General features: G+C 36.7%; 2 protein-coding genes across 2 annotated transcripts in view; one reads left to right on the top strand and one right to left on the bottom strand.

The window, feature by feature from the left end:
- LOC127419518 (formin-like protein 3) overlaps nt 1-16,266 on the bottom strand; it is a 489,255-nt gene that overhangs the window by 220,391 nt on the left and 252,598 nt on the right. The gene's annotated exons all lie outside the window — the stretch shown is intronic.
- Nucleotides 2,268-16,266, top strand: part of LOC127419517 (low-density lipoprotein receptor-related protein 1-like) — a 193,324-nt gene continuing 179,325 nt past the window's right edge. The window contains exon 1 of the mRNA XM_051660970.1: nt 2,268-2,846. Within this exon, the coding sequence (XP_051516930.1) occupies nt 2,750-2,846 (97 nt within the window). The 5' untranslated portion in view covers nt 2,268-2,749. The remainder of the gene's footprint in view (nt 2,847-16,266) is intronic.

Here is a 16,266-nt window from a genome sequence, read left to right as displayed (position 1 = left end):
AGTATGTGAAATCATTCTAGCCATTTAAACGCAGCCTGAACAAGCTTCAAAAGCTGTTGTCTATAATAATAATAATAATAATAATTTATTATTGTGATTTTTCTTATATTATTTTGTTTTGTCTTTTATTTTCTTACATTATATGTTTGTATTATATTATTAGTATTGTATGAATTTAATATTATTAGTATTTTAATATTAATATATTATTGTACATGTTGATGTCAATGCCATGTTAAGCAGCTAGACAGGGGATGGCATCCCCCTTGTTGCAAGAAATATTAAAAAGCATTGCCCTTGTACAACCACCATCCCCTCTTACCATCCCCTTTAGATCAGTTGTGTCATGTATTACTTAGAACTAATCATGCAACTAAAATATTTAATATTTTTGAAAAATAAAAGACTTAAAAATAAGGGCAATTAGCCAGTCAGAATTAGATTTCGACATGTGTGAGGTTGCCAGATTTCTATAGGTGAAATCCCCCAATCAGATCTGGACACTTGTACAGTTTGGATATATTGTGGGAGGGCGACGCTTTAGTCACGCAATCTGGCAACCTTGAGTGCGTGAGCTCTCTCTGCAATGTGAAAAGACACCGGTTTTCTGAAAACACTGTAAAACAGGTATGTTGGAATTTGCGATGGGTTGACTCGTCCTTCCTAATGTTCACATGAAACTTACGCCACAAGTTTTCAAATGTTTCACGCATTTTCAAACATGGTAAAAAAGTAGATTGGAGTATAAAAATGCGTGTCTGCAGTGGACGAGCGATCTAGAAAAAAAAAAAAAAACTTTTCATGATCATAACCTGGATTATTTTCACAAAATTAATCATAAAATACAATTACAGAGGGTAACACGTGCATATTATGGCCACGTGTTCTAAGGGTTAATGAAGTGACGCTCATTTTTGTCCTAATCTATTAAATTAAAAATACATAAAAAAATGCAATTCACACAAACCATTTACTTGAATACACCTCTTCTATGATGAACATTTTTCATTTTTCAGAGTTTAAAGTTATATTGATATTTTTTTCTGGGGCTTAAAGTAAAAAATGTGATGTGGTGTCCAGAGACTGTATAAAAAAAAATAAAAAAATTAAAAAAAAAATCAAAGTCTCATTAAAATCTGAAATTCCTGAAAAAAGAAATATTGGCATGACTAGTGCAGAATAATATTTTATTGTTATTTCTTAAAAAAACAAAATAAACAGTGAAACAATTTTTCAAATATGATTCATATTTTAAAATGCTTTTTGTCCACCAAATCAAAATCTTTGGGTGTAACCAACATGTAGGTAGCCATTTTGTTGTTTATGCTGACCATAAAAACTATAAAGTAAAATAGTGTTTTGTCAGTATTTATTTTGCTGAGATAAACATTGGTACTGAGACTATTTAGTATAGACGGGCCACTTCTATTAAAATGATTGGGAGAAATTGTAGAAAGGAAGATGTTTAAAAAACATGTTTATTTTTTATTAAAAAATATATTTATGAAAAGGCAGATTTTGTTCATGTGGTGTAACCCTGGGAAAAATTATTGATATTTTTGACTCAAAAATTCATAATATTTATAAATAAAATAAAAATTCCTTGAAAAGTTTGTTTGAAAACTTTTTGGAAATTAATGAATACGTTTTTTATACTCTCATGTATTCAAGGTGCAAAGAAAGTATTATACTTTTTACTTAATGGTTACACCACATGACAATTTGAAAGTTTGATATATATATATATATATAAAGGTTTTCCAAAAATGTATGAAACCAAACTGGACAAAGATTACATTTCTTAGAATATGACAAGTGTTTTAAACTAGATTTTTAAAAGGTTTCTCATTTTAATTTTGGGTGTAATTTGTCAACGACCCATAAGTAATAGACCCCCCCCCCGCAAAAAAAGAAACCAAAACAAACTGAAGAAATACCTTAATTACTATGTATTAATTGAAATCTTAAACACACTTTTAGCCTATTTAACTGCAAAGACTACCCAAAAATAATTATCCATAAAGGTTATCCAATTAATGAAATACTTCGAGCCAAATGAGCCAAAATGGGCCCATTGCGGACCTGTTTCCACCAAAAGAGAGGGAAAACAGATAGAAGGTGGTAAACTGAACCGCGCATGCGCAGGAGTCAAGTGCCGCGTTGCTTTTAGTTTTTGGACTCCATCCTGTGGAGGCAGGTGACGTCATGTAGCAGTACTGTAGAGGCTCCACTTTCCCCCTATCTCACATTGTAACCACCAGCATCAGAAGCGGTGGGGTATAGAGGGAAAAGGCATTTTATTTTTATTTTTTAGGACGTAAACAATTGCACAGGAGAGCGCCAACTGACGATCTTGCATCTTTATACTCCGGATATTCTAAAAAGGAATGATTTAATCACAGAGAAGACAGTTTTGATTTTTAGGGCATTTCTTAAAGGACATTACAAATTTCGGTTTGCATACGGTTATTCAGTAATATACATGATTGTGCCACTGCACAACACCTCGCCTTTTTAGGCTGGAAAAGCCTTAAAAAAAAAAAAAAAAAAAACATATATATTATTACACATTCTGTGTTGTTCGTATCTTGTCTGTTCAGCTACGTTTGCAAGCGTGTCGGAGAGAGCGTGTTGGAGGGCGCAAGAAACAACAGATCACGGCGGACAATTGTGCGTTTTGGATGAGGTGTTTCAATCCAGTCATACCAGTGCAGCCTTTACTTGAACGATTGTGATATTTCCATAGGCAATGGCATCTTACAATGCAAACATGCGGGCTGTTGGATTGTTCTACCTTGGATGTTTTCTCACAGCATGTGTTGTAGATCCCACCGGAGCCGTTGAAGGTAAGAACCCGTGATTTAACGTGTTATTTGGTCAATGCATGCATGCATTTGGGAGACAGTCTGCAAAGTTTTCAGAGATGGCCTGGTAATAGTCATCGAGATACGTGTGGGCTGCTTGTTTTCGACACCCGTTGTAGATGGGCAACAATATTTAGCAGAGAATGGTTCATTTCAGTGTTGCAGGGTTGATTTGAAACCTAAAAATACCGCGTGAGGTATTTGCGCAACCAGTTATCACCTGTGCTGTGATTGCTACATCTGGCAGAATGTATAGTTTTGCTATCCTCATTCAGGCTCCTGGTAACTAATTACGAAACGTTCGGCTACTCTTTAATACTCCCACATACTATAATGTCACTACCAGCATTTGGGTACAGAAGCCACGAATCGCCCACGAGTACGGCTTTAACGCCAGATTGAAGATGTGGGAGTTATTTCAGAATCGTAGGCCCTGGTGATGTTCGCGCGAGTCGTTTTTAAATTCAAAACGCCTGTCGAATGTTATTCTCCTGCTTCACGTCACAATGGAACGGAATTGTTACAGTATCAGTGAAATGAAACGGCCTGCTCGAGTCGATTTGCATGCAGTGGACATGCTCGATATTCCCCCGTTCGTAGCGGTCTATTCAAGTGCATGGACAGACACATCTGGTAGTGCTTCGTGGCCGCCTTCAGATGAATATTTACTCAATTCTTTTAACGTTTGTTTCATATGCCGTAAACCTCATTATCCACGGCATTCATTCGTGACTAATTGCTCTGAATCTCAGCATTCTCGTTGATGTATAACGCAATTCATGAGTGTAATGTACCAGTTTGTAACGCCACCCACAGACCAAAGGAATCCACAATCTATGCATGTCTTTGCACCTCTGCAACGGTTTTCAAGTGGTACCACTTGTCTTCATAAATTACTTTTCCCAAAAAGCTTATTATTGAAGTCCATGACATGGGAACTTGATCCCTGTGCAAAAGAAAGTGACGAAACTGATGGAACAATACTATATTTCATCAGTGTTCTCCATTAGTTAGGGTAGAAGTGATCTGAATCAGAGTATGCACAGATGTGGATTTACAACCACATTATGGAATGTTTCTAATTGCCTGACTCATCTGTTTGTTCAAAGGCAGCTTGAGATATTTTATACAGATTAATTTGCCTAAATAAAATAAATAAAAACTCAAAAGAGCTTTAGCTGAAGCTGCACAATGAGGTTGAGCTAGTTATTGCATTTGTTTTATAGTTTTTGATGTCCATTGTTTACAACCCAAAGAAATGAGAGGAAAATGGTGTCTACAAAGCCCACTGGTTGCCTTTTGCATAAATACTCCAGATACTTCTCTTTGACATGTGCAATTTATACAGCAGCCCTTTTAAGTGGGGTTCAGAAAACCAGCCCACATTTTGAATTATGCACAGCATAATGTAATGCCAGAGAAATTAGTGCATAATTAAGGCCCGATCAAGGAATTTTCAATAAATGTAGTGAACTTTCGGTCATTGTTTGCTATGTTTGACATAAAATAAGTGTCTTTGTTTAAATCCTTATGGTTATGTTTATTCAATCAAAAAATCCTAGATAATAAAAGTAAAGACATATGAAGAAATTTGTTGCAAGATTTTTGTTTAGTTGCTCTGCATGTTTGACCTATATGCCACCACTTCAGATGGCCTTCAAGAGATGCAGTGTCATTTACCAACTCTTGGATTTGGCCTCTGCACAGCTTTGATTATAGGTTTACTTTAGACCACAAGAAATGAACCTCAGCAGACCTCAGATGAGCCTTTACTGTTATCTTGTCTAGACGGGGTTCTGTGCCTGAGGGATGTGTTTTTTTGTTTGTTTTTTTTTATACTGGATGGTAAAGATATCTGTCCTAAACAAATATTCCATATCTGAACACACCTCATCTCAACACACTAAAATGATGGAGACGGGAACATATTTAAAAAAAAAAATCTCTGTGGAAGGCAAGGAGGAAATGGTCTGGATTGAGGTGGGGCTGAGGGTCATGGGTTGTATTATCTTGATACTCCCACCACCTCCACCCTCTCTGGAACATCTGGAAAAAGGAGAACCATTAGTCAAGGAAGTATGTGTAACTTCAGGGTAGAAATGGGAAAGCAGGCCATTAGCAACCAGCCTGTTAGATCACAGTTTTGGCATGTAAGCACTGATATAATGTCATGTACATTATATAAGTTTGTACATGCCAAAACTGTAGCATTTGGCTTCATTGAATAAGGAGTGACCCTTGTGAATGCTTTCTACTATCCCAGCATAATATTGAGAGACAACGAAGTAAACCACTCATAGTTTGATTTCACTGAGAAATGTAAACACTTTGACTGCGGCACCATCAAATGTTTGCTCTGTTTGCTTGAGTATCCCGTCAAGGCCAGCAAATTAACATTGCCTCAACCAATAACATGAGTTTGGGTGTGGGACAATCTGTGTTGCCAACCATTGGAGGGGGGGGTTGGGAAACCTGTTTGAAAACAGTCATTATCATGTATAATTAGAAATTACATACTTAAACTTCAAGTGTGGACAAGAGAACTGATTCGTTTTCACTCTCAGATTGAGATGGATGCATCTAACCATCAAAGTGCTCATGATACCACTTCTTTAGACCCGAGCGAGCTTCCACATCTGAAGATAAAGGAAAACCAAAGGATCTTTTAACTAATTATTTTGCCTTGAACTCTATTAGCATATCATCTTATGTACACATTCTGTCTTTGTGCCTTTTATATACTCCGGAGGTTTCTACAATCCTCTTATAGTCTGACATAAGTCCATGAATCCTCCCACATTCATACATAAATACATCTGCTCATACATTTCAGTGTTCATTCAACCATTCGTTTCTCCCACACCATCTCTGTCCCTTTTGAAGAATAAATGTGGCTAGATTATAAACCTTTTTGTAACATTCTTTTTTAGGCTTGTATTCCTTTTGATGTTGTTGATTATTTTAAATTTTCAATGCACATTGGGGGGGCGCAGGAACAGCAAAGTCTATTACGTCATCTTTACTTGATGTTAAGTCTTCTTGCACAGCAGATGTTCAAATGTGTCCACTTGCTTTGTTAAAGAAATGTCCTGGTTCAATACAAGTTAAGCTGTGTAGACAGTATCTGTGACATGCTGTTGATGACTAAAGAGAATAATTTTACCTAGCCCCTCAATTTGTAAAAAAAAACAAAAAAAAAAAACAGAAATCGTATGCACAATAATGCACTTACAATGGATGTCTGTAAAGCAAGGGTATACACCCGAATAAACTTTAAAAATTCCCACTCTTTTGAAATGATAGAATAATAGAAAAGTAGTCCCATCACTAAAAGGATGATTTAGACAACTTTACTGCTCCAATAACACACATTTTGTAAGAAAGAATTGAAATAAGTGCTTTAACAAAAATAAAAGCTTCACATCTCTCTTTAAAAAAAAAAAAAAAAAGGAATGTTTTTGGTTCTATACAAGTTAAGCTCACTTGACAGCAATGTTGATTACCACAAAACATATTTTTGACTCGTCCCTCGTTTATTTAAATTCAGCATGAAATGAAAAATCGACCCTATCTATTTTCTAAATGCATGTTATTGATCTTATTGTGAAGGATTCATCAATGCATATGTTTTATTTTTCTTAAATTTGTTTTGACCTCGTAATCTTTAATAAATTTCATAACTCGATCTTCTGGTGAACGACAGACTTCTCTCTGGTGACATTTGCAGGACTTCTCCAATCATTTAGTTCATTGAAACCCTGCCCCTTTCTTATAAATACCACAACCTCGCATAGAGTTGAATGAAGTGTCAATCATATGTTGGTGAAGATGGCAAGGTGTATTTTCTTCAAAACTATCATTCCTTAACCCAAACTTCCTTGGTTACGGGTCAGCTGGCTTGAATTTACATTTTGAATGAGGAGGAATAACGGCGAATTTGCGGTTTAGTTCGAGACATTTCACGCCTGAATTGCTGAGGGGAACACTAATGAATACAACGCTTTGGTTGCCTCTGGAGTTTATTTATATTTTTGAAAGTAGTTATCTTGGGATGCACAGCACGAGTAAGTGTTTCTTTCCTTTATATTTAGTGTATTGTGATTCAGAACGTTAAAATATGGTTATCTTTTACTCACTCGTCTTTCAACGGCTACAGCCTCTTCGTAAGCCAAGACTGTGATGTGCTCATGCGTTTATGTTGTCTTTTTGATCATAAATGTGTTGAGCTCAATTTCATCGATAACCGGCTCTGACTCGGGCAGCACGGTGGTAGGGGTGTGTGTGTCCACTGCAAACTCTCATTCAGATCTGCCTCCGTTCCGCTATGCAACGGCCATATTTTAACAATCCAATCAACAACCTATGGATAAACTCAAATCCCCGCCCTACATTTTTTTTCTTGTTCGATAAGCTGTTTCACTCGGAAATACGTCACGATATGGAAGTCGGTCACAACTTCTGTTTCATGCCGACTTTAAAAAATATACTTACAATGGTAATTAATGGGGCCAGTTCATAAACATTAAAATACACATTGTTTCAGAAGTATAGCCACAAAACATAATCATTAAAAACAAAAGTGTGTTGCAATCATCTGATTTGAAATGAGTGTATATCTAAAAAAAACAACAACAACAATGTTGTTTCACAAAGTAAACATTAAGTAATGTGTTTTCGTAGAGCTTTCAATATAGTAATAAACAGAATTTACAAATCACCATTGTTTGATTTTATTAGCATTTTCTGTACTGTCCCAACTTGTTTGGGAATTGGGATTGAATTGTATGTCAACATGATTTTTGTGTGCCAAAATCTGTTACATGATTTTAATGTGATGAAATCACTTACAGGGTTTACCTTTTGATATAGTATGTATTTGAATGTTTATGGACTGGCTCCATTCACTTACATTGTAAGTGCCTATATTGTAACTGTGATTTTTACTTTTTTTTTTGTATTTATTTATTAATATATGAGAGATGATTCAAATATTTTTTTGTGGTAATCAACATTATGCCACAAATGCTCACGATTAAGATCAACTTGTACTGAACCTAGAACATTCCTTTAAACCCTCTGGAATATCTAGCACCATAGACTTCCACTGTAAGTGGATTTCTCTAAATTAGATTTTTGTTTGTTCTTACAAACTCGGGAATGAATTAATTCTGTGGAATGCCTAATTGACAGCATGCCTTGTATGCTGTCCATATTAGAGATGGGCATTTTCAAGTAATTTTGTAGTCGAGTACTCTAACCCAAGAAACGAGTACCTGATTATAAATGAAAATGTATGTTAAAAATGACACACATGAAACGTATGTGAAAGTTATATTTTGTTTTATTCACAAACGTTACCAAAAACGGGTTCAGAATAAGATAAATTCAGTAAGCTATGCTTTTCTTTTGGGTAAAAATGAAATGAACAGTATGCATTAAAAAAAACATAACTTTAAATAACAGTAAAAATACTCAGTCTACATAAAGGCTTTCAAATTTTTTCCTTGCAGATGTTGTTATTCAGAAAAACAAGTGAAGAAAAAAAAACAAAATATATATATATATTGTCTTCCAAAAATGCACTGTTCTGGTGTTCAGAGATTTAACACATACTGGTACAAATAGAGTTGAATTCAATAAGAATCAAAATATAACAAGTAGTAAATTGCAGTATAGCTTGGCTTTGCTTTAGAAGCACAGATGCCATGATTTCTTCTCACCCAATACCTTGACGACACACATCTACAGGGCCCCCCAGTGGACTCAATTGTAACGGCAGGATTTGGTGAGAGATTCAGAGGGAAAACAGTGTAATTCAGTGCTGCTCACAGTAGGCAAATGCACAAAGGAAAATTAATTTGCGATATTCGAGTAGTGTTTTCAATACTAGAGTAGCTGGTGCAGAACGAGTACTCGATTACTCATGCACATCCCTAGTTCATGTAGCTTCACTTATTGAATCCGGAACATTCCTTTAAGATTAATCATGGCTTTGCAAGAAAATCTCATTTTAAGCTGTTTATTTTTGTCGCTGTGGAGGAATTGTCTTTTGCAATAGGAAAAGCACAATGTAATAGCATTAGATTGCTCAGCTGGAGTCCTACCACCCAGGGCCTGAGGAGGCTCTAATCTCCCTCTCTTAACCTCTCCTCTCCCTGGGAAACATGTTAGACTCTTCTGCGACTGCGGGCTAGACCCGGATTTACATAACCGGCTGGTAATCCTATGGTTCCTCCTTGTGTAAGGGGAAAGAGTAGAGGATGAAAGGATATTGTTGACAGTGGTGAGCTAAGTGAGCAGTAATTGGTGTTTTCTGCTTGCAGCATTACTGTTTACCCTATTTAACTGCTTGATCCAGGAGGAGATGTAGCAAAGTGCTGCATGTAGCAAAACAAAAGAACATGGGTTCTGTTGACATGATAGTGACAGGAACCATAAGCAAGTGGTTAACAATTGCTTCTGTCAGCTCCATAGTCCTTTTTTGCTCTGGTGTGATGAATGCCATCTGCATGGGCAAAGATGTGTAGCACTTTGTCCCTTGTTTAGAGTTTATGAAGATTTGATGGTTTAATTGATCTTCTCTCCACATGAGGCACAAACATGGCTGCTCAAATGTTGTGACCAGTTCCCATATTGTCTCAACGTCTCGCACTAACATGCTAGAACTCTTCTGTATCTTTCTCCCCCTCTTACTTCTTTCTGACAGTTTTGTCTGTTTTAAAGGAATAGTTAATGTTTTCTTTCCGACGTGGAACACCAAAGGAGTTCTTGTGCAGAATGTCCTGGCCACACTATCTGTACAATGAAAGTTGACTGGGGCTTTTGAGCTCAAATGACAAAATAAATAAATAAAAATATGGTCCACACAACTTGTGCATATTACAAGTATTCTGAAGCCATTTGATAGCTAGTCTGGTATCTTTGGAGCTTGACAGGCTTGTGCCCACTTTTGTCACTGTAAAGAAAAGAGCAGCCAGGAGCCATGATATTCGACAAAATAATTTTTGTTTCATGGATGAGAGCAAGTCATGCGGGTTTGGAATGATAATTTGGTCGTAATTTCCTCATTCTCATGTCATTCCAAACTCTTGTGACTTTCTATACAAACTTGTATTGACTTTGCCATTCTCCCTGACATCACATCCAAAGCTGTAAAGCAGTTATAGTTGATGCAGGATATTTCAAATTGCTGCAGAATGGAGATAAATGGCAGTTCTCTAGAAACGTACATTTGTAAATGTGAAGTAGTAGACCCAGGACCTTTGATGTGCTTGGGGCTCTTGTGTGGCAGACTTGTAATTATCCATTTTGTTGTTAATGTGAGATGTACTGTATACCAGTATTAGAAGGAAAAGAGGTTTTCACTGGACATTATTCCCTCCTTTAATAGTTTCATGGGAAGTTAGTTTACACCTATGAACATGTCCGGGCAGCTCCGTAAATCCAAGCAAATTCTAGTAGGGCTATTATATTTATATATATCAGTGTCAGATATAAAACACTGTGATAAGGCCAGAAACCTTTTGTGGTAGGTTTATCATAAACTAGTTTTGCAGTATTATAAAATCTAATTGAAAAGAAGAGCCAGCTAATAATTGCTGTGTATTGAAATAAGGGAGAATCAGTTTCTCAATACACACTGAAGAGCAGAGTAAGGTCATTTATGAATTGGTTATTTGTGAGTTCAGTTTAAGAGATCAGCCAGAATACATGTTTTGTGTTTTTTTTTTTTTTTTGTAAGTGCAAAGAAGGATTAGTTTTTTAGTTATATTTATTAGGTTTTCCATTTCAGCAACCTATAGGCAAGAAACCAAACACAACAGTAAAATAGGAATAAATTAAATCGAATTAGATTAATAATGGTTACAATAACAACATGCAGTGCAGTCAAATCTGTATATTTCATTTATAATGTCCCTTTTGCTTAAATATGAAAGATATTCTCTCCCGAATATATTAAGAAAATATAAATTTTACTAATTATATTTAATTAGTTTCTCACCATTTTGATCACATTTTGGCTTTTTAAAAGTGAACAAATCAATGTATTAAATCAATAAATAAGGTATTATATTTCATATATAATTTTTTTGTTACATGTTTATTGTTTAATTGCATAATGTGTACTATTTACAAGTATTTACATTTATTTGTTGAACACGTGCTATAACAGGTACTGCCTCTTTAACAAAACCAGCGTCTGTAAATGAGCGCATGTTAACGAGAGAGAGAATCGAATGCCTTTCACTCATCTGTGCTATATGTGATTAGAATTAAATGTTTATATTTAGTTGTTTTTGATCAACAACTGACTGTAAAGAACAGAATATGTATTAAAAGAGACATTAGTCTATGACAAATGGGTTGCGTGTATCTCGTCTTTGGACACAAATTACATGGAGCAACTTTTACTCTCAACACGCAGTGAAAGGATCTCGCAGCTAAATACTCCACCACTAAATAACACAATCACTGGTGAGTGAAATATGAACATTTACCAGCCAGATGACAAATGTATACATTTAATCCTATAGCATGAAATTTGGTTGCAGATGTGAGTGATTTCCTCAGCTGGGTTTATTAGGAATACAAGATGCGCATCAAAAAATTAATATGACTGAATAACTTGTTCATAACTGGACTAACCAGCGGACCAATCATTGCATCTGAAATGTTGCTCTGGTCATTCTGAAATAACAGTGTCCAGAAAATCCAAAGCCTGCAAAGAGTTTGCAGATCAAATAAGTTGAATACAATCTTGATCTGTGCCGAAGAGCAGGATTATTGACACTTTTGAAAAATATATTATAGATCATTATTAGAGGCCGACCGATAGGGGATTTTTTAGGCCGATACTGATCTTAGAGAGGGAAAATTCACAGATTACCGATATGGTGGCTGATTATAGCTCATTTTTGAGATGGAATGAAAACAGACCTTTTCTATGTAGATTGTGCACCAATCTTGCACCGATATAACTATGCAAAGGTACTCCAAAGGCTGCTTTCTTAAATATTTTTTATCAAAGAATGTTTGACATTATTATACATTGTCAACAAATTCTAGAAATGAACACTGAGAAAAAGAATAAATAAATAGCTAAATAAACATCAGTAGTACTGTTTAGTGTCAGACAAAGTGTCAGTCATTTACACCCGTCGAGTCAAGGGATAAACAGCGGCAGCGGTGTTACTCTGTATTTTGCTATACAAGTTCAGGGACTTTTAAATATTATATTTTGTAAATGCAATGACTGGAATTCTTTGGTTGAAGGGGGTACCAAACTGTGAATCCTGAACAAAACAGTTTGGTGAATGCATGTTTACACATTAGCTTCCACTCAGCTGACAAGCAATGAAAGTCGCTACGTGGTTGGCTAGTTAGCTATAAGCTCATTGTCACAGAGAGTAAAAGATGGACTTTATTTACTTTCCAGCATTGCGTCTCACCAACTAAGTAACAACGTGGCATGAAATCAACACTCAACAGACACAATCCACCACCGCACCGTTGTCTGTTGAGCTACAAAAAGATGCTCTGACAAACTATAGCTGGCTAACATAGCAAACAGATGTGATAAACATGAGTGACATGGTTGTCAGGGACATGGTTAACGTTATATTAGTTATATTGAAAAGGGAAAATTATGGGGTCATTGTTTATTAACTTTCCAGTATGTATTTCACAAACTAGTTAGCAACTTACCGTGAAGACACCACTTAATTCCGCACCGCTTAACTCCACACTGTCTGCAGAGCCACCGTCACCAGAACCACCGTCAGCTCAGCTCTGTAAATAGTGGAGTCGGAGCGCGCTCTGCTGGACAAACTATGTTATGACACCAATTCTAAAGCATTGTTTTCTGCATTATATGTTCTGAAAAATAGTTTTCATATCTACGCATATCGGTAAACATATACACCAATATATCTGTATATAATATTGGCCGACCTATAAATCGGTTGGGCACTAATCATTATAAGTCATAAGGATGAAAGAACGCACACACATAGTGCTCCCAGAAATGTGACACCCTGTTGCTCCCAGAAATGAGACAAAGTACTTTACAGTGTTTTGTCTGCATGCTTTAAACTGCAAGTATTTTATTAATTATGGCTTTTTTCTTTTGAACTCATAGGATAGAAACGCGGCTTTATTCACACATTCTTTTTGTGACAATGGTTTTTTGCATAAATTAAATTCGCAACTTGTATAGAAACAGCTATTGTAGTGGAGGGTTGTGCATAGAGTAAAAGATCAATCTTGGGATTTAAGGATCGATCTTGAAATTGTTCAAATGAGGATCACAATACATTGGAAAATCAATATTTCTACCCACCCCTGTTGAATAATTTTTAAAATATTAAATGTTATATATAAAAGTATTTTACACACATGGCAAAAAACAAGTTAATAAATATTGAAAGGTAGAGTGATTAAAAACCTATGTAATGTTAAGATGCAGCGATAAGAACTCTAAAACTGATTCAGTGTTGACTTTGTTAAAGAGCCCATATTATGCTAATTTACAGGTTCATGATTTTATTTTGGGGTCTACTAGAATAGGTTTACATGCTTTAATGTTCAAAAAACACAGAATTTTTCTCATACTGTACATTTCTGCTAAACCTATTTTCATCCTCTGGCTCAAACGCTCTGATTTACCTCCTGTCTCTTTAAAGCCCCCCTTTCCGAAAAGCCCAGTCTGCTCTGATTGGTCAGCTGGCCTAGTCTGTTGTGATTGGTCAACCACGTAGCACGTGTCGGAAATGTAATGGCCCTTACCATAACCGAGTTTCAGCTCCCAAGTCTTCCTGAGCAGCTGTAAACACTGTTGTAACTATGGTTACAGTGGCATCAGTTTTTGCCGTACCAGCTCTAGCCCGAGTCCGATAATGAAAGTTTTGAAGAACAAGCTGATCGACCCGAACCTCCTTCGCAAGCACGACTTGAGTAGGATGTTTCTCAGTGGTAAGTTTTAATTTTGTAGCTTTCTTACAAGTACACTGTTGATTATTGTGAACCTAACAAAGCTTCAAGTAAAAGACATATATTGCATCCAAGTTAGTCAACTTTTACCGAACTTTTTTCGCCCGAGATATGAAAGGAGAACAGAGGCTTACTCCCAGTTAGTGAGAAAGTTAGCCGTGGACTACCATGGATAGCGGCCATAACATACAGCTTGTAATTATATAATTATATAAGAACATTGAGATCGACCATTTTGTTACACAGTTTTAGGCAGAAGCTGGCCCACAACTGAAAATTAAACCCTTACCAAAACAATAACATTGTAAAATGACCTTTTGTAAAAATAAATCCATCTACACACTTGATCACTATTCATGATAGTAAGAACGACAAACAATCTGCATAATTCTACACAATTGTAGGTAAAACTGGGCCCGCAGCTGATTAGCAAAACTATTTCAACAGAATGACTTGCTAGCAGGTTAGCAGAGGCATACAGCAGTGCACTGGTGTACACCGTAGCTACAACACAAAACTCTGCATTTGAACTCTCGGTAGCAGATAAATCCACAAATAACGCTGTGTAACAAATTGTTTATTTTTTTTGGGTTCCTGGGTTGTAAGTGTTATTTCCTAATTGCTTATCCCTCAAAAGTATAGAAAATGGCTATTATTCCCCACAAACTTTGCTTTTGTGTCCAGGACAGTGATATTTTGAAATTCACCTATTTTCCAGAACATTCCAGATAAATTCAGTGCTGAGTAAACTTGAAGTAAATTCTAGAACTTTCTAGTACTTTCCAGTAATATAAATAGTAGTATAAATACAGAGGCCTTAAGCTCACCAGTTCAGTTTAGTTCCAGTTGCCTAAGTCAATACATATCAAGACTTTGCTGGACGCCTTGAAGTATGATGAGTACGTCTGGGAGGTCATAGGAGACTTCAAAATGGTGGCATTCCTTTTGGGTCTCCAAGGCGGTTTTACCAAGTTTCCCTGCTATCTTTGCTTTTAGGACAGCAGGGACACCAAGGCGCACTACCACAGGAGTTCTCTGTGGGGAGGAACAACGTCAAGTGGGAGCCACTGTTGGACCCCCGGAAGGTGCTGATGCCACCACTGCACATCAAATTGGGCCTTATGAAACAATTTGTCAGAGCTCTAGATAAGGAGTCGGCAGCCTTCAAGTACCTTCAAGACTTCTTCCCTAAGCTGTCTGAGGCAAAGGTCAAAGCCAGTGTCTTCGTCAGACCACAGATAAAGAAGATCCTGGAGTGAATGCAATGAATTCCCCAAGAAGCTCACTAGTAAGGAGAAAGCTGCTTGGAACAGCTTTGTCGCAGTGGTTTGGAGCTTCCTGGGCAATCACAAGTCCGAAAACTATGTGGAGCTGGTTGAGACTCTGGTGAAGAACTATGGCACAATGGGCTGTAGGATATCCCTCAGAGTCAATATCCTTGATGCTTATCTTGATAAATTCAAGGAGAACATGGGAGCGTACTCGGAGGTGCAAGGCGAGCGCTTCCATCAGGATATACTAGACTTTGAACACCGCTACTAAGGACAGTATAACGAGAACATGATGGGAGACTACATTTGGGGGCTGATTCGTGAAAGTGATTTACAGTATAATCGTAAATCTCGAAAAACTACTCGCTTCTAAATCTTTTGTAGTCATTTTTGTATTACTTTAGTATAAATACATGTTCATTTGGATTCATATGTTGTTTTTTTCCGTTTTCTCATTGGAAATAGGTACATTTCAAAATATCACTGTCCTGGTCACAAAAGCAAAGTTTGTGGGGAATAATAGCCATTTTCTATACATTTGAGACATAAGCAATTAGGAAATAACACTTACTACCCAGGAACAAAAATTGTATTACAAAGTGTAATCAAGTATACTTACAGGTTGTGATACCGAAGCACCAGATTGTCCCAACAAAGTGGGAACTGCACCATCTTTCAGGAGTGACCGACTTGAATATCCGGCATTGGTTGTGGTTGTACTGCTAAATAATTAAAATACATGTTAACCACTGATTCTTCAATTTGTCTGCCCTTGGAAGGCCAAACAAAGAGGTTTTGCCTTCGTAGTGAAAAAACAGCATCTTCTCGACATGGCGACAACACAAACCCAACTCATCCTGGCCTCGGCTATAAATACCTTTGTTTGAGGGCAGGCCAAAGTCTCCCTTAGGCGGGCATTATGCAAATGTGTTACATAGTGATGTAGATACTTTACGGAAGAAATGGCTGGACTACAATCCAGCCGTTTCTTGTAGTTCTTGAGCAATGTTGTCTGTGGGAGAGAATAACTCCCTTTTGCGTGGACTTTGTGCTTTGTAACTTTGCAGACATTTTACATGCACAAACAGCTATATTACACACTAAAGGAAAGGTAAAATCCCAGAAAGCATAATAGGGCCTCT

This window comes from Myxocyprinus asiaticus, chromosome 28, assembly GCF_019703515.2.
Source record: "Myxocyprinus asiaticus isolate MX2 ecotype Aquarium Trade chromosome 28, UBuf_Myxa_2, whole genome shotgun sequence".
NCBI classification, from domain to species: Eukaryota; Metazoa; Chordata; class Actinopteri; order Cypriniformes; family Catostomidae; genus Myxocyprinus; species Myxocyprinus asiaticus.
The sequence above is the reverse complement of the archived record's forward strand: the minus strand, read 5'-3'. Positions and strand labels throughout refer to the sequence as shown.